Source organism: Ursus arctos, unplaced genomic scaffold (genome assembly GCF_023065955.2).
Source record: "Ursus arctos isolate Adak ecotype North America unplaced genomic scaffold, UrsArc2.0 scaffold_18, whole genome shotgun sequence".
NCBI lineage: Eukaryota > Metazoa > Chordata > Mammalia > Carnivora > Ursidae > Ursus > Ursus arctos.
The window spans coordinates 11,508,308-11,530,383 of NW_026622852.1; the positions used below are offsets into that span (position 1 = coordinate 11,508,308).

General features: G+C 35.0%; 1 protein-coding gene across 11 annotated transcripts in view; it reads left to right on the forward strand.

Annotated features, from left to right (window-relative positions):
- The window catches only part of CNTLN (centlein), a 495,968-nt gene that overhangs the window by 330,864 nt on the left and 143,028 nt on the right, over positions 1-22,076 (forward strand). For all 11 annotated transcript variants that reach the window (XR_008959874.1, XM_057313468.1, XM_057313469.1 and 8 more), the window contains one exon: positions 2,994-3,188. Coding sequence is in view for 10 of the 11 variants with exons in the window: in XM_057313468.1 (XP_057169451.1) it covers positions 2,994-3,188 (195 nt within the window). In the remaining variant the exon portion in view is untranslated. The remainder of the gene's footprint in view (positions 1-2,993; positions 3,189-22,076) is intronic.

Genomic DNA, 22,076 nt, shown 5'->3' on the forward strand with positions numbered 1-22,076 from the left:
AGTTAATTTGTTATATTACCTAATTTACTCACTTGAGAACTTTTTTGACCCACTCTACACTTCTTAATGGGATGAGAATAAAATGGTATTTAATGGGGGACTGGAACATCCTAAACCTTTGTGTTCTTGCAGGATCTCCTAGAGAAATAAACCTTCTATTACCGTGAGGCATTGTCACCCCAAAACACTTTAGAAATAAAAATAGACTTAGCCTCCCTGGAGCCTTTTTTGTAGCCAAGTTTACTGATGGCGTGGGGCCTTGAATTAAATATGTCTGGGGGGCTCTCTTTGCTCCCTGCACTCTAAGTCTACAACTGAGTGGTCTTATTGCTACTGATAAGTGAAGTTCAATCAGCCATCAAAGAAAATAGGCAAGTAGGAAATGTGTATTTGGAGTAAGAACTAAGGAATAAGAGAGTTTGTCCCAATTCCTGGGGCAGAGCTGATCTAGATCATCTGTTCCAGGCTTTCTTGATTCTTTTCCACCTGCTGCTTGGAAGGATGGGTATTTTCAGAGAAAGACAGAGTTTGCCTCAGTGTCTAGAGTTGCCCACTGGTCATATCAGATCAGGCCAGGGCAGCTGAATAGGAGTACACCTGTGTAAATTGCATGGCAGAGAGAGCAAAGTGGAGAACACGAGAAGAGAATAGTTAGTCTTCCATTTTTACAGAGGTAGGAAAGAAGGGAGACGTGAGAGGAGACAAGAGAAGAGACATTAAGACAGAGCCTTCTTTCATTTATGAATAGGCCCAGAGCCTTGTAACTGTGAAGGAAGATCCCAAGACATGACACCCAAAGAAAATATACCACACCCTTGGCACTAATAGTCAGTAAATTGGTCCTCAATCCTGACCACACATTCTTCCTGTACTTTGAGCAGTGGAAGGGAAACTATGAGTTTTTCTTTGTCAACACAATGTTCATGAGATTCTCAAATAATTGAAATCTATAAATTCTTTTTTTTCATCTATTTTTAAGTTGAGGTATAATTAGGTATTTGTAAATTCTTTAATATTTTAAATATTTAAATATTTATTTTTTGTATTATTTTCTTCCAGAAAGATTCATTTGTGCTGGTTAAAAGCCAGCTAATATTACTAAGGCATACAATTAAGAGAGAAAGTAGTTAAATAATCTTTTAACTGAGTAAGTGTGTATGCTGTTAGGCAGACCTTCATTCATCCTAGCTTGAAATCTCTAGACAGCCTAGCTCTTGTCTCCAGATTTTGTTTTTTTTATTTTCTACCTGAACTCAATCATGAAAGCAGCAGCACAGCACAGGTAGGTCACTCTAAGGCCCACTCTGTTCCCTTCATTATTCCTTAAAGTGGTCAGGTTCCTACTCTCTCTTCCCTCCTAGATTGATGGTATCAACTGTGGACAGGACATTGGACATACTCCCTGGTCTAAAGGTAACTGGGAGGGAAAGTACAAATTCATGTCCTGAAATTCTATGTAAATCATTAGGGCAACTTTCCTTTATAAAAATTGCTTAGACTTTGGCTATAAGGTGAAATGGATTATTTGAAATATCTATAATAATATAGTATAATCCCTTATAGCACATAAAAAGTATATTGAGCCTGTTGTGTCAGAGGAATGGCTTGGTGAATCTTGTTTTTATGACAAGGTATGTGTCTGAAAAAAGCATTAAGAAAAGAAGTTTTAAAGCCTTATTAAATTTTACACTTTAAAAAATTAAAGTATAGAATACATACAGAAAAGGACTCTGCCATCTTTTGTGTGGTTAAGTTTCTTCCCTTGAGGCAAGGCCAGCTAATGGAAGATTCTCCCAATCTTCGATTAGATGAGCAAACCCAAAAAACTAGTGTATTAGCTACATACTTTTGAACTTGGGAATTTCGCAAACTCCCCAATTTGAGCAAAAACCCTGAGGGATTTTGCTTTTGTTATAAGATCTCACTATCTCACTGTTAGCCTTATTAAAAAAAAAAAAAAAGCCTTAATTCTTGGGTCACTTTCCCAGTGTCATCAGCAAATACACATTCTTTCTGTAAATTAGTTACCACAAATTGAATTATGCCTCATATCACAAGCGTAAGTTAGGAGTTTCATCACCAAGTAAGTTCACGAGTATTGGAGGAGTACCACTGTTAACCATATGTGACTCTGCACGAAGCCACTTGTATACACATACCATATGCTTTCTCACAGTTTTAATAAACTCTAGTGTTAAATTTTTAAGTTCGTGCTTCCTTGAGTTAAAAAATTGAAAGTCATCTATCATGCCTTCAGAATATTGCTTCTGTTTTGTCGCACTCTGTTGAAGGTCTTCAGTGATCCCCTGTTGCCTCCAGGAGCAAGTCCACCTTCCTTATCCTGGCAATCAGGAGTCTACACTCTGTCTACGGTCTTACTGCCTGACTGTCTCTTGCTATGCCTTCTGCCCCCCACCTCCTCTGCTGCAGCCGTAGATGCTAATTTATACTAAATGGGAATGTATCAGTCAAACTTAATGAACTCTCAATGACTCTTGGTTTTTCTTTCAAATGTACATATTAGGTTCAGTTGGGCTGATAGATCTTATGCTCCCTTTCTGTCCCTTCCTGTAACTGCACATAATGTTTTCACATTTCTGCCACCTTTGGAATTACTTTTTGTTTTCATTCAGTTCCTATAATAGTATCATAGTTCAGTTCAGGTCCTTTCTTTTACATATAGTCCTCTAAGTTGAATATAACTAGCTTAAAGTGTTTTCATCCTCCTTAGGAATTTAGCACACTTTTCCTGTATTACACTGACCAATAATACATATTGCCTTTTTAACATTAATTGTAGTTTTATGTTGATATTGGATTATATTATTTAGTTTTCCATCTGTTTATATCTTACTTCCCCTTGTGTTAAAATCACTTCAGGGCAAGTAGTAGTATGTCATATAGAGTTATAGATATGTATATGTGTGTATGTATATTTACACAGACGTGACTATTTTATTTATTAATAAATTTGGATATATTTTTTGAAACAGCTTTACAATGAATTACATATTTGTTTTGAAACCACAAAATCAAGTGAAGCTATGCTCCGGCAAAGTGTTGTTAGTCTGCAGGATCAGCTATTTCAAAAAGAGCAAGAAAATGTTAAATTAAAAGAAAAGCTTCAGGAATTACAAGGAGCACCCTATCCCTTACCGCAGGAAAGTGATTCAGAGCACTCAGAACAGGTGAGAGACATTTTCTAAAAATGTTACCCAATGCAATATCATATTAAATTGTCTCCTACAAATGACTAAAAATTTTTAAATAGTATTTAGAATATAAGACTTGGCAGATTGTTTTGTATAGTGCTATTATACTTTGTAGACATGAATATTATATGTAATATGGACTTATATAGAGATGCACATAGAAATACAAGGTATAACTGGTGCAGTTATGATGATGAAACACTTGACCGAAATATAATAATGAACAGCAAATTTAAAAAAACTTTTTTTAAATGATTTTATTTATTTGAGGTAGAGCAAGAGTGAGCAAGTGAGAGAGCAAGCGAGAGAGAGAGAGAGAGAGAGAGAGAGTGAGCACAGAGGGTGGGCAGAGGGAGAGGGAGAAGCAGCCTCTCCACTGAGCAGGGAGCCCGATGCGGGGCTTGATCCCAGGACCCTGGGATCATAACCTAAGCCGAAGGCAGACGCTTAACTGACTGAGCCACCAGGCGCCCCAATGAACAGCAAATTAATAGATCATGCCCATTTTGAAACCTAAACTGATGACATAATGGAATGGAAGGAATATATAATAGGAAGTCTCATAAAGTAGTTGCTATAAAGCCTTGGTATATGGTACTTAATACCTTTTAGTCCCAATTCTGCCACTGCCTTAAAGTATGGTTTTGGACAGGTTACTTGACTTTTCTACCTACTTCCTGGTGCAATTCCTTAGGTAGTACAAATGTAAAGATTGGTATGTAGGTTCAGGAGTCAGATAAACTTGGGATCAAATCACAGCCGTGCCTGTGAGCTTTGTGAACTTGAGCAAATTCCCTAGCCCTTTCAGCCAGAGTTTGCTTGCAAATAAAATGTTGATATTACTGCCCTCTATGTCATACAGTTTTGTAAGCATTCACAAGATCATGCATATTAAGTGCAGATTACTTTATCTTCAAGGTAACTTTCAGCTCTAAATATGTAAAGAAAATAGTCCTATTCCTGTAAGTTTATTTAAGTGTTAAGGCACTTGGCATTTCTTTAAATTTTAGAATTTATTAATTTAATTCAGAAATAAAATTAATACAAACAGGTAATTAAATGTTTATTAATGATCTTTTTGCAGGAATCTTTGAACAGTAATTCTTGAACCCAGCATATTTTGTCTTGCTGACAATTCAACCTTAAGACAACAATTTTTAAATTTGTATTGTATTATATTACATTTTTTGGATATCAGGTGCACAGGATTTATCATAAAATTCATATCATGACACAGTATTGTGTTACATACATAGGCCCATTTTATTTATTTTAATTTACTTATTTGTTCATTTATTATAATGACCTTGGTCCCATCAACTAAACCAAGAATAGAGCATCTCTAATGATTTACATCTGCTTGTCTGGTCCTCCCTTCTCTGGTACCCTGATTCACCAGAGGTAACCACTAAACTGTTTATCATTTTCATTATGGTTTAAAAAGTTTTATCACTTATAAATTATGAGGAAATAGTATTTTGACTCATTGTGTTATTAAGATTCACTTATGTTGTTTGGTATAGCTGTTTATTTTTACTGATATACAATACTCCATTTTATGTGATTATATCATAACTACTTGTACATTCACTCGTAGATGAGTATTTGAGTTATTTCCAGTTTTTGCTATTATGAATAATGCTGCAACTGACATATTTGTGCATGATTCTTGGTACATATATGCATACATTTGGTGGAACATGTATCTAGGAAAGGAAATCCTGGGTTTAGAATGTGAGAATGTTACTTTCACAAAATACTTATTTTTCAAAGTATTTTTCATCAACTTTACTTCCACCAACCGTGTATAAGAGATCTGATTGATTCTCATCCTCCTTAACACTTGGGATTGTCAGACTTCATAGTGTGCTGACAACAAACTAATTCCAGTATAATTTTTTATTTTGATCTTCATGACATATCACTGATAAAGCACATCCTCAAATGATCACTAGTCAAGGGTACGCCTTCTTCTGCAAAACATCTGTTTACCTCTTTCATCCCTTCTTCTACTGGATCCTTTTCCTACTCATTCATAAAAGTTCTTTATATATTCTTGATATATCTTATCTTAGTGTATACCTCATCTTTTCATTTTCTTTAATGTGTCATTTGATGAACAGAAATTCTTAATTTTAATTTAGACAAATTAATCTTTTATAGTTAGTGCTTTGGTGTGTCATTTAAGAAGTCCTTCCCTATCCTAAAGACAGAAGTATTTGCACCTCTGTTTTCTTAAAAAAGTTTTAAAGCTTTGTTTGCATCATTTTTATTCACAATTCATTTGAATGATGTTTTATGTGTGGTATAAGGTAAGGACCCATTTGTAGTTATTTATTTATTTCTCCGCAGTAGTAATCAGTTTTCCCAGCTCAACCTGTTGAACAATCCCCTTTTTTTCCCTTGTAGTGCTGGGCTACCTCTCTCATAAATCCTACTTCAGTACATTTATGAGCTTCTTTCTAGGCTCTGTATTCTCTGTGTTCCTATACAATGTTGTATTGTATTAATTAGTATAGCTTCTAATAAGTCTTTATATTTGGTAGATCTCTTACTTTCTTATTGTTTTTTAAAGTGTCTTGGTTATATTGGCATTTAGCAGTTAAATATAACTTTAAGGTTAATTTATAAAGTTTCATGAAAAACACTTGAAATTTTTCATGAAAAGTCTTATTCAAATATAACATAAAAATAATAAAGTTTACAAACCGTTAAGTGTGTAACTCCATGACATTTCACAAAGTGAACACATCCCTGTAAATACCACTCAGATCAAGATACAGAATATTGGGGCGCCTGAGTCACTCAGTTGAATAAGCGTCGTGATAACGGAGTCCTGGGATTTGCCTTCAGCTTGGGTCATGATCCTGGAGTCCTGGGATTGAGGCCCGGATCGGGCTCCTTGCTCTGTGGAGAGCCTGCTTCTCCCTCTGCCTGCTGCTCTCCCTGCTTGTGCTCTTTCTCTCCCATACTCTCACTCTATCTCAAATAAATAAATAAAATCTTTTAAAAAAAAGATACAGAATATTACCAGTTTACAATAAACCTCTTTGATGTTCATCACTAGCTACTTCCACAAAGGAACCACCATTTTTACTTCTGTTATCATTGATTAGTTTTGCTTATTTTTGAACCTTACAGTGTTTCACCTTTAAAGACTGTGTTTGCTATGGATTTTTTGGTAAATATCCTTTATCACATTAAAGAAGTTCCCATCTATTATAGTCTGATGAAAGCTTTTTCATGAAGAGGTATTGAGTGTATACAATACATCTTTTAAGATGATAGTAAGGCTTTTCTCATTTATTCTATTAACAGGGTAAAATTACATTGATTGATTTCCAGTTATTTAATTTTGCATTCCTGAAATAAATCTAACTTCGTTGTAATATTTTATTAATTTTATATATTGCTGAATTCAATTTGCTAATATTTTGCTTTGGATTTTGCATCTATATTTATGAGGGATATTGGGTTGTGGCTTTCCTTTCTTGAATATTTTTTGTCAGAGTTCGACATCAAGGTGATGCTGGTGTCCTAATACAAATTGCAAAGTATTCTTTTTCACTGGAAGAATTTGAGTAGGATATATTATTTCTTGCTTAATAATAAACACTGAGGGTGGTTGGGTGGCTCAGTCAGTTAAGCATCTGCCTTCGGTTCAGGTCCTGGGATTGAGTCTCACATTGGGCTCCCTGCTTAGCAGGTAGTCTTCTTCTCCCTCTTCCTCTGCTGCTCTCTCTCTCTCTCTCTGTGTGTCAAATAAATTAATTGATTAATTTAAAAAATCTTTTAAAAAATAATAAACACTGAATGCTTTCCTTCTAAGGTAAGGAACAAGTCAGTTCTAGTCAACATTGTACTGGAGATTCTAACTAGTACAATAAAGCAAGAAACAAAATCATACCAATTACAAATAAGGAAGTGAAACTCATTTTATTCATAGACAACATGGGCATCTGTATAGAAACCCTGCTGAATCTATGGTAAAGCTCCTAGAAATAGTAAGTAAATTTAACAGTGTTGCAAAAGATGTCATCAATTTATAAGTTATGTTTTTAACTATTAGAAACAAGTAATTAGAAATTACAATTTTAAATGTACTGTTTATAATGACATCAAAGCCTATGTAATAATTAAGGATAAATTTGACAAAATACACACTAGACCTTACACAAAAGTACAAAACATACTAGGGCATGATTAAAGATACATAAATGGGCAGCTATGCCAAATTCATAATCAGAAGATAAAATATGTTAAGATGTCAGTTCTTCCCAAATTGATCATTCATGTTATTCCAATCAAAATTCTAGGAAGCTTTCTCTTTTCCTTTCCTTTCCTTTCCTTTTCTCTTTTCTCTTTTCTCTCTTTTCTTTTCTTTTCTTTTCTCTCCTTTTCCTTCCTTTCCTTCCTTCCTTCCTTCCTTCCTTCCTTCCTTCCTTCCTTCCTTTTTTTTTTTTTTTTTTTGAGAAATACAAGCTAATTCTAAGATTTTACAGGGAATGGTCAGAGGCCAGTAACCTAAAAGAGCAATATCGAGTTTCATAAAGAAGAAAATTAGAGGACTTACTTACACTACCTGATTTTCAGATATATTTATCAAGCTAAAAAAATCAAGATGGTGTGTTATTTGGCATAATGATTGAAAAAATAATCAGTAGAACAGAATAGAGTCCAGAAAAATACCTGCTCACATATGTCACTTCAGAGTAACTCTTAAAATGATAGGATAAGTCACTTTATTCTTTTTCAAAAGTGTTCTGTATATTTTGGTCTGTTGCATTTTATAGTAATTTTGCTATCACCTCACCAATTTTAGAAATAAGCATTTGTTTCGAAATGTTTCCAATTTAACCTGTGATTTTCTTCTTACCCATTTAGTTATTTAGATGTGTATTGCCTCCTTTTGAAATAGTTGGGTGTTTTTCCTTGTACAGATCTTCCTCAACTTACAAAGCTATAAACCCACCCTAAGTTGAAGATATTTTAAGTTGAAAAGACCCTCAATATACCTAACCTACCAAACATCATAGTTTGGTTTAATGCCTAGCCTGCATTAAACGTGCTCAGAATACGTACATTAGCCTACAGTTGAGCAAAATCATTTAACACAAAGCCTATTTTATAATAAAATGTTGAATATCTCGCATATGTTAAGTGTTGTATTGAAAGACAAAAAAACCAGAATGGTTATATGGGTGCGGAACAGTTGTGAGCGTACATGTTGTTCACTCTTGTGATCACTTGGCTGACTGGGAGCTGATGCTCATTCTTGCTGCCCAGCATGACAAGAGAGGGTCATACTGCATTACTGCTAGCCTGGGAAGAGATCAAAATTCAAAACTCCAAGTACGGCTTCTACTGAGTGCAGACTGTTTTCGCATTATCATAAAGCCAAAAAATCATACGTGGAACCCATTGTACATCAGGGACAATTTGTATGTGTTATTGCTATTAACTTCTAATCTACCTGTATTGTGGTCAGAGATAGGACTCTCCACGATTACTGTATTTGAAATTTATTGAGACTTGTATCACCAGCATATGGTTTATGTGTACTTGCAGATAATTTGTATTCTGTAGCTTTTGCGTGGATTGTCCCTTAAATATCAATATTAATTATATCATTGTGGCTGATAGTGTTCAGATCTTCTGTCTTTAATGATTTTTGTATTTAATATTTTTATCGGCTTTTCTGTCAGTTGCTGACAGAGAGGTGTTAGAATCTCCCTCTGATAGGTCTTTCTGATTAATTGAACCCTTTGTCATTATAAAATGTTACTTTTAATTAATAATGTTCTGTTGGCTTAAAACCCAATTTTATGTTAATGTAGCCTGAGTCTTTAATGGTTACCTTTTATATGGTATACATTTTCCCATCCTTTCAATTTCCACCTATAGGTATCTTTATGTTAAAGTATACATAGTTGGGTCCTGTTTTTTTTTTTGTTGTTGTTGTTCATTCTGACAGTTTTTTCCTTTTCATTGCAATTCGAATCCATTTAGAATTAATATAATAACATGGTTGGGTTTGGTGTACCATTTTACCATTTTCTTTTAAGATTTTATTTATTTGACAGAGAGAGAGAGACAGTGAGACAGGGAACACAAGCAGGGGGAGTGGGAGAGAGAGAGCAGGCTTCCCACTGAACAGGGAGCCTGATGCAGGGCTCCATCCCAGGACCCTGGAATCATGATCTGAGCAGAAGGCAGATGCTTAAGGACTGAGCCACCTAGGAGTGCCCCATTTTACCATTTTTGAAAAATTTATGCTGTTTTTGTTCCCCTATTCCTTTTTTTCTTCTTTCTTTTGGGTTGACTGTTTATGTATTTTAAGAGTAATTTAAAAAATTCAGTTTTCTGAAAGTCTTCTGGACTCAGCTGTTTCTGATGATAAGTCAGAGGGAATTTGTTTCATTATTTACTTAAATGTGATGTACCAGTTTTGTCTAGCTTCTTTTAAAAAATATCTTAACTTTAGTTTCAAGTGTTTTAAGTATGATGTTTCCAAGTGTGGTTTTCATTGTAATCAGCCTTCTTGCAGTTTGCTGGGTTTCTTGATTTTTGGGGGAAAAAAAGTGTATTTATTTATTATTGAACTAAATTGGGGAAAAGTGTTGACGTGGTTTCCTCAGTTATTTTTCTGACTCCTCTCTTCTCCATTTGAGATTCCTGTTTCACTTGTGTGAGACTTTTCAGTGTTGTTTCCTAGATCAGCAAGTCTCTTCATTTTTTAAAATCTTTTAATGTCTGTGTATCTTCAGGTTAGCTAATTTCTGTTCATTTCTGTTCAAGTAACTGATATTTCTGTTATCCCCAATTTGCTTTTTAAGTCTTTTCTGTGAATTATTCCTTAAATATTTTACGTTTTAGTACTGGGATTTTCATTTGTTTCATTATTGTAGTATCTGTACCTCTGTGGGGTTTTCCTAATTTTTCATATCTTACAAACATATTTTTCTTTAGGTCCTTATTATAATAGTTAAGATGGATCCTTTAAAATCATTGTATTTTAATTCCATATTTTAGGATTTCTTGGGTTTGTTGACTAGTGGTTTTCCTTTGCTTTTAAATGTAGGTCCCATACGGATGTTTTCTCTGTGTCTAATAATTCGGGATCGTGTAATGTATATTGTGAGAGATATGTTATAGATACTCTGGTTTCTCTTGTACTATTTATGTAGTGTTAAAGTTTTTTTGTTTTGTTTTTAATCAGAATTTAATTAGGTTATATTTAAACTCTAAGCCCTGTTTCCCTTCAGGTGGGTACAGTTTAATTGCCTTTATGTTCTTTTAACCTTATCCAGATTGTTAAGAGGCCTTGCCTGTGCATGAGTAGTTGAGCTACCAGTCATACTTTCAGTTCTCTCTTTTCTAGAATTTTCCCTTTCTGGTTGCGGTAGTAGACCTGAACTTTGTCCTCTGTATGTTTCTATTGGAGTTTTAGCCTTCATACATAGTATCTGTTGTGGGCCACCCTCAGGTCAAAATTCATAAAATAGGGAAGGTCACTCAACTATTTTCCAAGTATTAATTCTTATTCACATTCTTCGTATTTGATTATTCTCTGTTATCTTCAGGTAGTTGTTTTTGTATTTTGCTCAGAGTTTAAACAGTTATAGGCAGGAGGCTTAATCTGATAGGATCAGCTCTGCCATTATTATAAGTGGAACTCCCCCATCTTTGACTTTTTAAAGTGAATTATAACTTATTTTTAATCATTTTTCATGCAATGCAAGGATACATTCTCGTTTATCACTTCTCCTGTTTTTGCTATCTTTCTCTTACATTTTGATCCTACATAGGTTTTTACCCTATGAGACATTATCATTACTGACATTAAAGAATCAGTATTCATATAGAAGTTTTATTCACCTGAGTGTTCTTCCTTCTTCTCTGCAATTCTGTGTTTCCCTCAAGGATCTTTTGCCTTCTGTATTAAGCACTTCTCCAGTGTGTGAGTAGATCTGAGAGAGCTGTGGGGAGAGGAGTAAGTGGTGACCTCGGAAAGGCAGATGGCGGGTGCAGGTCGCCTAGGGCCTTGTTAGGCCACCGTAAGGATGCGGGTTTTACACTGAGTGAGATGGAAATCCATTGGTGTGTTTCAAATAGAAATGCAACATGGAACCTATTGGAGTATTTCAATCAGAAGACTGATAAGATCTAACTTCAGCTTTAAAAGGCTCACCCTGGCTGCAGTACAGAAAGGAGACTACAGGAAGTCAAGGATGGGAACTGGGGGACAAATTCAAGAGGCAATTGTAAGGGTAAAGATGAAACTCAGGGGGTGCTTAGATTAAGTTGTGAGACATACTTTGATTTTGCAAATAATTCAAAAGTAGAACCCATAAGATTTGAAGATGGCTTAGATGTGAAGTTTGGGAAGAAGGGAGAAATTAAAAATGAATCCAGGATTTCCAGGCCTTACTAAGTGGACAAATAGATTTGCCATATTCTGAGGGAAGAAATATTATTCTAGCATTTCTCATAACAGGAAGGAGGACACTGAAGTTATACAGAGAGAAGTGGAAACCCCGAATCAGGGAATTAGTAATAGGAATGGAGATAAACAGGTGACTTGGGATTTCTACCAATTAGTAACATATTCTTTATCATGTCATTACTATAACCCTTCTTTAGAATTTAGTCCAACTAGACTCCACCTTTTTTTTTGTTTTAAGATTTTATTTATTTTATAGAGAGAGTGCACAAGCAGGGGGTGAGGTAGAGGGAGAGAAAGAGAATCTCAAGCAGACTCAGTGCTGAGCATGGAGCCCCACACAGGGCTCGATCTTCCAACCCTGAGGTCATGACCTGAGCCAAAATCAAGAGTCAGACACAGCCGACTGAGCCATCCGGGCTCCCCAGACTCATCTTTTCATTCATCCATTCTTCTATCCATCCATTCATTATTCATTCATGTATTGTTCAGTGATATAGTCAATATTTGTTAAAATCCTACTCTATTCTAGGTACTAGGTTTAATGTAAAAGAATACAAAGATGAATAAGACAGTCTGCTTTTATGAATTTTATAGATGGCTATGCAGGCAAGAAAATAGTTATTATAAAATGTGCTATAATGGAAGTATGAGCATAGTATGAACTTTGTGGAAAGAAACTTTACAGGGAACATTGTATGGAGAGGAAGAGAGTTGTCAAAGCTTTCACAGAGAAAGTGGACTATATGTCAGTTTGAAAATTATTTAGGAATTTCTACCTTGGTGGAAGTGAATTATCATAGGCTCTGAGGTGAGAAAGTGTGTGGTATGTCCTGGATACTGAGAATATTCTAGGTAAGTGGTTCTCAGATTTTAATATACGTCCAAGTCACTTGGTGTAAGTGGCTGTAAAAATAGATTCTGATTCAATAGGTCTAGTCTGGGGCCTGAGATTCTACATTTATGTCACATTCCCAGATGATGATGTGATAGCTGGTTCAGGGATCACCCTTTGATTAGTGGGAGACTAAGTGGGCAAGTTGAGGGGAAATGGTAGGAATATTTTATTCTTTCTTCCATTTTTCCAATCCCTCGTTTATCTTTTTCAAATGCTTTTATAGTGGGACTTTTTTGTGCATGATTTTTGGGGGTTCCATTTAGAGTAATAGATAACATAAATTCTGGATCCCTTATCTGTGTTACCTGGCACAAATTACTTAATTTCTCTAAGCCTCAGTTTTATCATTTGTAAAATGGGTATTATAATAGTACCTACCTCATAGGAGTTTTATGAAGATTACATGAGGCAATGCTGGTGGGCATTTGGATTAATAATTAGGTTATTATTAGTTAGGTCTTAATATCGTTACATAGAAAAAAACACTTCTTATGTCATGTTAGTAATTTGAAATTTTTTCCCTGTATTGGTGGTGATTTATCTTTTCTTCCTGATCTCACTTACAATCAGAATTATTGGTGAGCTAACTGACAGTCTTTGCCATAGAAAAGGGCAAAGCTAATTGGTTCATATGGGATTGAAACCCGTGACCTTTGATTTCTTAGCACCTTGCTCTTAACTAGCTGAATTCTGAATGACTGACTGCCCATTCTATCTCAGAATGCTTGTTTATCTTTTTCATGCAGAAGTACTGTTTCTTGCCTTGGAGGAATATCTTGTAGTAGAGGACAAGAGAGAAACCTAAGCCTTACATATACTGTATTTACCTGTGAATGAGAGTCACTTCATGTGGCTAAAAGAAGACCACAAGATTGGGGTTGTAAATTTTAACCACAGGCTTGTTTATTTTTATTTTGTTTCACCAATGTCTATTTCTTCCTTTCCTAAGTGGCAGAGAATTGTTTTTCTGTATGTTGTTTTCCCTTATGGTCTCACTTTTTTTCAAAAATTTTATCACTAAATATTTGAAATCCACAAAAAAATAAATGTAATGTCTGCATAACCACCAGAAGCTATCAACCAATACTCTTGATGCTACCTGCGCGCTCTCCTTTGATACCATTTTACTTATTTTCCCTAAAGATAATCACTTTCTTCGATATTTTTATTTTTTAATTTTAATTTTTAAAATTAATTCCTGCCTATTAAAACTGTTTTCTTAAATAATATATCATTTGGTATTGCCTTTATTTAAATCTTAAAAAAATCATCCTCTAGGATGCCTGGGTGGCTCAGTCGGTTAAGCATCCAACTCAGTTTTGGCTCAGGTCGTGCTCTCAGGGTCTTGAGATCAAGCTTGGTGTTAGGCTCTGTGCTGAGCATGGAGTCTGCTAAGGATTCTCACTCTCTGCCTCCCCTCCGCCCTTCTCGCCATCCACCCATGCTTCCATGAGCTTGCTTTCTCTCTCTCTCAAAAGAAAAAAATCATCCTCTTCGAATATTATTCTCCACAGCTAGGTTTTTTTCTTTGAACTTTACTTTTGTAAGATAGCTCGCTGCTTTTGAGTATAGCTATACTTTGGTTCCCCTTCCATGGAACAGTCTATTGTATGAATAGGCTACAGTTTATTTATCTACTCTTTTTGTCAATGAACATTTTTTTAGCTCTAGAAATTTTTATACACTGCTGCTGTGAACTTCGTAGTATCTGTGTCCGTGCCCACATGTGCAGGACTTTTTCTAGGATATATTATTGCTAAGGGTGAAATCACCTGTCATGGGTATGCAAATATATTCGGGCTTACAAGAAAATGCCAAATTGCTTGCCAAAGTGGCTGTCTCAAGTGATAGACTTCTTAGTTACATTCTTAAAGGGAAAAAATAGTATCTCATTCTGGTTTCAGTTTGTATTTCTTTGGTTTCTAATGGGCTTTATGTGACCTGAAATACCTGTTTGTGTCTTTTGCTCATCTTTCTATTAGGATGCTTGCCTTTTTGTTGAAGTTCCTTGTTTTAGATACTAATCTTTTGTTATTATATTATTGACCATAATGGGAGCTTCTATATTACATAAACCTCAAATCTCTGTGGTTTAAAATAATTTATTTCTTATTTACATTACAGTCCAATGTGGGTATTACTTGGATTTTCAGCTTCTAAGCAGTGATTTATAGATCTAGGCTCCTTTCATCTCTTGGCTCCATTAGCTTTCAACATGGCTATCAAAGTTGTCCTGGAATCATGTCTACTCCAGCTAACAAGAAGGGAAAAGGGGCCTGGAGAATCATTTAGGAAGTTTTTATGAATAAGGCCTCAAAGCATTGTTTGGCAAAGAATTGCAAAGAAGATTGGGAAATATGAACCCCCAAATATTGGAAAATATGTGTCTGTTTCCAAAAAGAAGAAGTGAGTTTAGAGATCAGTGAGCAGTCTCAGCTTTCAATTATAATTGTTGCAAATATCTTCTTGCTCGTGGCTTGTCTTTTCACATATTCTATGATGTCTTTTGAAAAATGGTTATTAAGTTTAATATAGTTGAATTTCTCATCATTTTCTCTTAAACTTTGTGCTTACTGTATCTTGTTTAAGAAATCCTACCTTATCCTGAACTCAGAAGATATTTTCCTATATTTTCATCTAAAGTGTTACAGTTTTCACTTCCACATGTCAGTCGTTACGTGGAATTGATTTTTGTTTATTGTGAAGAATATTCAATTTAACTTTTTTAAAAAAAATCTGGATATCTGCTTATTTCAGCACTATTGATTGTGCTAATAATCAATCCTTTTCTCAATGCTCTGCATTGCTTCCTCTGACTTTTTTTTTCCCTTTTAGAAAGAGGGGGTGAGGGGTAGGGGGAGAGGGAGAGAGAGAATCTTAAGCAGGCTCCACGCCAGTGCAGAGCCCAATGCAGGGTTCAGTCTCACAACCCTGAGATCATGACCTGAGGTGAAATTAAGAGTCGGACGCTTAACTGACTGAGCCACCCAGGCACCCCTCCTCTGACATTTTTTATTTCATGTATATATGGGTCCGCATTTAAGTGGGTCTATTTAGGCTCTGTATTCTGTTGTGTTGGGTGACTTTTTTTTTAATCTCTGAAATAACAACACTGTGTTTGTTATTGCAGCTTTATGATGAGTCTTGATATCTGATATGATAGATCTCTTCAGTTTCTTCTTCTTCAATTGTGCTTTGGATATTTTTGATCCTTTGCTCTTCAGTATAATGTTATAATCAGCTATCATGTTCTCTAAAATATCTTATGAGGGTTAATTTGAGAAGAAATGATATTTTTACCATCTTAAATCTTCTTATCCCTAAGTATGCTATATATACTTCAATTTCGGTCTTCTTTAATGCATTTTTAAAACATTTTGTAGTTTTATTCATAGAGGTCTTTATTAGATATGTAATAGCTACTGTCTCAATTATTAGATTCTGAGTAACTTACATTTTTGTTGCTATTTTAGCTACTTGTCTTTTTGTTAGATTTTTCTCTTGTGTATAGAAATGTAATTGATCTTTAAATGTTTATCTTATATCCAGCCACCCTGTTAATGTCTTATTAATTCTAATATATTTTATAGATTCCTCTGGGTTTTCTATGTAGATAGTTTCCCAGTTTTATTTTTCCTTAAAAACCCCAGTATTTTTTTCCAAATTTTTTTCTTTTCCTATTTTAAAATTAAAAAAAATTTTTTTTTGATGTAAAGTTCAATGATTCATTAGTTGCGTATAACACCCAATGCACCATGCAATACGTGCCCTCCATCACCAGCCTATCCCATTCCCCCACCCCCTTCACCTCTGAAGCCCTCAGTTTATTTCTCAGAGTCCATAGTCTCTCATGCTTCATTCCCCCTTCTGATTAGCTCCCTTTCTTTATCCCTTTCTTCTCCTACCGATCTTCCTGGTTTTCCAAATTTTTATTTAAATTCTAGTTAGTTCTTAATCAAGAAATGGGTAGGAGATATGAACAGACATTTCTCTAAAGAAGACATACAAATGGCCAACAGCCACATGAAAAAATACTCAACATCACTCAGCATCATGGAAATACAAATCAAAACCACAATGAGATACCACCTCATACCAGTCAGAATGGCTAAAATTAACAAGTCAGGAAGTAATAGATGTTGGCGAGAATATGGAGAAAGGGAAACCGTCTTACACTGTTGGTGGGAATGCAAGCTGGTGCAGCCACTTTGGAAAATACTATGGAAGTTCCTCAGAAAGTTGAAAATAGAGCTACCCTACGACCGAGCAATTGTACTACTGGATATTTACCCCAACAATACAAATGTAGTGATCCGAAGGGGCACCTGCACCCCAATGTTTATAGCAGCAGTGTCCACAATAGTCTGACCCCAAATGTCCATCGACAGATGAATGGATAAAGAAGAGGTGGTGTATATACACAATGGAATATTACTCAGCCATCAAAAAAATGAAATCTTGCCATTTACAATGATGTAGATGAAACCAGAGGGTATTATGTTAAGGGAAATAAGTCAATCGGAGAAAGACAATTATCATGTGATCTCAATCATATGTAGAATTTAAGAAACAAAACAGAGTATCATAGGGAAAGAGAGGGAAAAATAAAACAAGACGAAACCCGAGGGGAGACAAGCCATAAGAGATTCTTAATCATAGGAAATGAACTGAGGGTTGCTGGAGGGAAGGGGGGTGGGGAATGGGTTAACTGGGTGCTGGACATTAAGGAGGGCATGTGATGTAATGAGCATTGGGTATTACATAAGACTAATGAATCACTGAACTCTACCTCTGAAGCTAATAATATATGTTAATTGAATTTAAATTTAAAAAAAGAAAAAAGAAAATGAACTGGTAAACAACAACAAAAATATTCTTGTTAGTTAACATGTAGTGTAATATTGGTTTCAGGAGTTGAATTTAGTGATTCATCAGCTACATATAACACCTAGCACTCATCATAACAAGTACCCTCCTTAATACCCATTGCCCATTTAGCCCATCTGCCACCCATCTCCCTCCATCAACCCTCAGTTTGTTCTCTATCATTAAGAGGCTCTTACAGTTTGCTTCCCTTTGCTTTTTTTTTTTTTTCCAGTTCCCTTATGTTCACCTGTTTTGTTTCCAAATTCCACATATGAGTGAAATCATATGGTATTTTTCTTTCTCTGAGTGACTCATTTAGCTTAGCATAATGCACTCTAGCTCCATCTAGGTCATTGTAAATGGCAAGGTTTCATTCTTTTTGATATTTGATGACTGAGTAATATTCCTGTGTGTGTGTGTGTGTGTGTGTGTGTGTGTGTGTGTGTGTGTCACATTTTCTTTATCCATTTATCAGTTGGTGGATACTCTCTCCATAGTTTGGCTGTTGTTGTAAACATTGGGGTGCATGTACCCCTTCAACTCTGTATATTTATATTTATATATATTTAACTCTGTATATTTATATCCTTTGGGTAAATACCTAGTAGTGCAATTGCTGGACCATAGGGTAGCTCTATTTTTAACGTTTTGAGGAACCTTATTACTGTTTTCCAGAGTGGCTGTACCAGTTTGCATTCCCACCACAGTGTAAGAGGGTTCACCTTTCTCCTCATCCTCAACACAAAAATCCTAATATGTTATACCAATGTTTATACATTTTACAAAATGTATACAAAAGTTCAGTAGAAGTGGTAATAGTGAGTGTCCTTGTCTTGTTCTTAATTTCAAAGGGAGTATTTCACCTTGGATAATGACGTTAGCCATAAGTTTCTTCCCTTTTATCAGTTTAAGGAGCCTGATTAATATCATACATAAATGGTGATAAATTTTATCAAATATTTTATCTTTTGGTGCCTGAGGCACTTCTAATTCTTTATAAACTAATTTATTCCTTTTACTGATACTTTGTTTTTTGAATCTTTATGAAGGAAATTGGTCTGTTATATAACTTTTGTACTGTCTTTATCTAGTATTGCTAATAAGACCAGTCTCATACAATGAGTTATTGAGCTAAAGAGAGAATTAGAAAATTGGACTGTAAAGCTGCTCAGAATGGAGTGCAGGGACACAGCATAATGGGAAATATGAAAGAGTTAAGTGGGTATGGAAGAGAAAATGAGAAATTCAAATCATGTCTAATTGTAAAATGTGAGATGGAGAATACAGACATGGCAGTAAACTCCAGCTCTGTGATAGATTTTTTTCAAGCCTTCCTGGGCAGCTTGACTTTAAATCTGCAAGCTTTTTATTGGTTCATTTTTGGGGTTTCTGACTTTTCTTTTGAAAATAATTCATAACTAGCATGGAAGTATGATGATTTCGTAAGAATTAACACAGAAGCTAGGGCCCTTATGGTGACCCACATAAATCATAATAAAAGGCATAATGAGGTTAGTTCCAGTGAATTTAAGGCAGGTAATGGTAGTAGGTTGAATACTGGGAGTAGAGAAGTCTCTGCCAATGGTTTCTTCTAGACATATGTAGATTGATGTGAGGGGATGTAAGGAAACTAGATCTTAGCCCCAGTGCTTGGCCTCGCCTTCAGTCCAAATGATGGTGGAAGAAGACCTGAGGAGGGAGGCCTGGTTTTAGCCCCCAAGTGTGCTTACACTCTTGATCCCTACATGTGGCCGTGTGTGTGTGTGTGTGTGTGTGTGTGTGTGTGTGCACGTAAGGATATAAAAAGAAAATGGAGACTGTATGTTTTATATCATTGGAAACATACAGTATATAAATTTGTAAACTGCTTTTACCATTACCATTTCATTATAATAGGATTAAATGTTTAAAAACATTTTTGACTCCCTGGTAGTCTCACGTAGGAATGTACCTTTTTTTGTTGGTGGTGGTGAAGTTGGTTTTTTTTTTTTAATCATCTTTCATATGTTTATTTTAGACTCTATGGTATTAGACACAATGGGTACAGAGTTACACAAGGTATAGTCCTTGTCCTCTGAGGCTTAAGGTTAATAAGTACCATCATTATCATGACTGGAGGCCTATGTGGTCTGGTGATACACAGATGGCTATTAGATATATTTATTTACTTAGTGGATTATTTATTTATGTTTGGTTGACATTTTAAGCATGTGCAACTAACTACCATAGGCTATAATGTTTTGTGTTTTCTTTTTTTTTTTTTAATTTGAATATAGTTGAGACACAATGTTACATTAGTCTCAGGTGTACAACATAGTGATATAACATCTCTATACCTTAAGCTGTGCTCACCACAGTGTAGCTACCATCTGTCACCATACAGCACTTTTACAGTATCATTGACTCTATTTCCTATGCTGTGCCTTTTGTTCCTGTGACTTACTCATTTCATAACGGAAAACCTTTATCTCCCACTCCCCTAAGTAATTAGTATTTAAATTTCAACAAATGCTTATTGAATGAACACATGCAAAAATGTATACCCTGCTCCAAACCCATTTAGCCTCTCACAATGATCAAGTATTCTTCGATAACAATTCCAGTAAGTAGGACATAGGAGCATTAAGGAGTCAACTTATGCAAGGGATTATCTAATTGTGATGTGGAATACTTACATTTGTACTCAAAATTCCTGTTCTCTTTTCTTTAGCAGTGCTGAATTGACTTGGTAGAATTTTCCAACCAGCAAAGGAGAAAACAATGTCAGTATTAGTTAGCTTTGTTTTCTTGCCAATCAGGGGGTCTAGTATTGATGGTGGCTAATTGGCATCAACTAAAGTATTTTAATTTCTCAGTTGGCAGAGATCAGATTGTAGTACCTTAACTTAGGCTCAGAGTAATGTTAAGCTTTGTCATACTGTAGCTGGGATATATGCCAGCATTAATAATTGGTTTGCTTTTCATGATTTTTACTGTATTATTGTTTCAGTTACACTTTTTTTTCTCATTTTCAAAATGGAAGAATATCAATCTTGTACTTTCTTTGGGTATCTTTTTTTTTTTTTTTAAAGATTTTATTTATTCAAAAGAGATAGAGACAGTCAGCGAGAGAGGGAACACAAGCAGGGGGAGTGGGAGAGGAAGAAGCAGGCTCCTATCGGAGGAGCCCGATGTGGGGCTCGATCCCATAACGCCAGGATCACGCCCTGAGCCGAAGGCAGGCGCTTAACCGCTGTGCCACCCAGGCGCCCCATGGGTATCTTACTATTATAGCATCAAAATAATTTTTAATATGTAATAACTGTTATATATAATGTACTTTAAAATTACATTAATCACCATCTTATTTCACACTTAACTAATTTGGAATTTATATATAAACTCATTTTGAAAAGTTGACTTATTCTGCAGCATTATCTTAAGTGAAAACTGCTTTAACTTAATTATACTCAATGTTTATATTTTTAATTCATTTGTATATGTAGACATGGTCACAGAAATATATGGGAAATGATCTCTCAAACAGTTTGATATTTAATCAACCTTTAGAAGAAAACAACTCAACAATAAAATAATGCTATGTCATGGTTTTTAACTTTGATAAATGAAGAACTTTTTTATTTAAAGGAAAAATTTGAAGTCTTTATCTTTTTTAAGTCTTAACTATAAACTTTTTTTCCCTAAAGCTCTTTCTGCATTATATTCACGAAATTTGAACTTGTGATAATTATACAACTTCACTACCCTGCAAAAAAAATAAACCATTTCTTCTTTAAAGGGTGGGGGGACTTCAATAGATATACTGATATTTTAAGCCTGCTTTAAGTTCCAAGCATAATGAAACAGCCCAAGATATTAAAATCTAGAAATTTAGCATATATAATGGAAACTGCAACTCACCTTTAACTACTCTATAGTGGCACTTCTCTTGCTGCTATAATAAAACTTAAGAATGTTTTAGTGATTTTTTTCCCTACTATTATTCAAAATTACATTACCCTTACTGAAATCTGAATGGCTTTTAGTGGATTAATTAAACTGTAGCTGGTTTGCCATCTGGGTGCAGCTTGTTTAGCTGCCTTTTCACAGAAAGATTTCTCATGGAATAAAGACTATTTTTTGTTAGAATACAGCTGTTAGGCTTCACTTTCTAAGAAACAAATAGTTTGTGCTTTCTTAGATGAGATTTGTGATGAAATTCAATTTGTAAGACAAAAAATCCTATTATTGCCTTTCTTTTTTAAGGTTATTAATATTACAGAACAGGCTTTTTTATATTCTGTGTAAATTTGTAAAAAATATATTTTGTGTCTCGATAACTTGTAATATTAAGTAGATCCTAGGTTTAGGCTAGATGTGAAAAAAATGGGAAACAGGGAATTAACTAAATCTGATTTTTATGGCTCAAGTGGTTTCATTAAATGAGAGTGCTCTGTGTTGTTCATTAATGAACTTGTGCCATATGCTTTAACTGTTCTGGTCAATAGCTGATAAAGAAAGGCTTGTGGGTTTGCTTTTTCTTTCTTTCTCTCTCTCTCTTTTTTTTTATAAAGCTGGATAAAAATATCCATGTGATGGGCTTTTATCAAAGGAGTTACTTTGAATTCAGTAACTACTACTGAGGCAATATGGCTCGCAATTTGCGACCCAAAGGTAG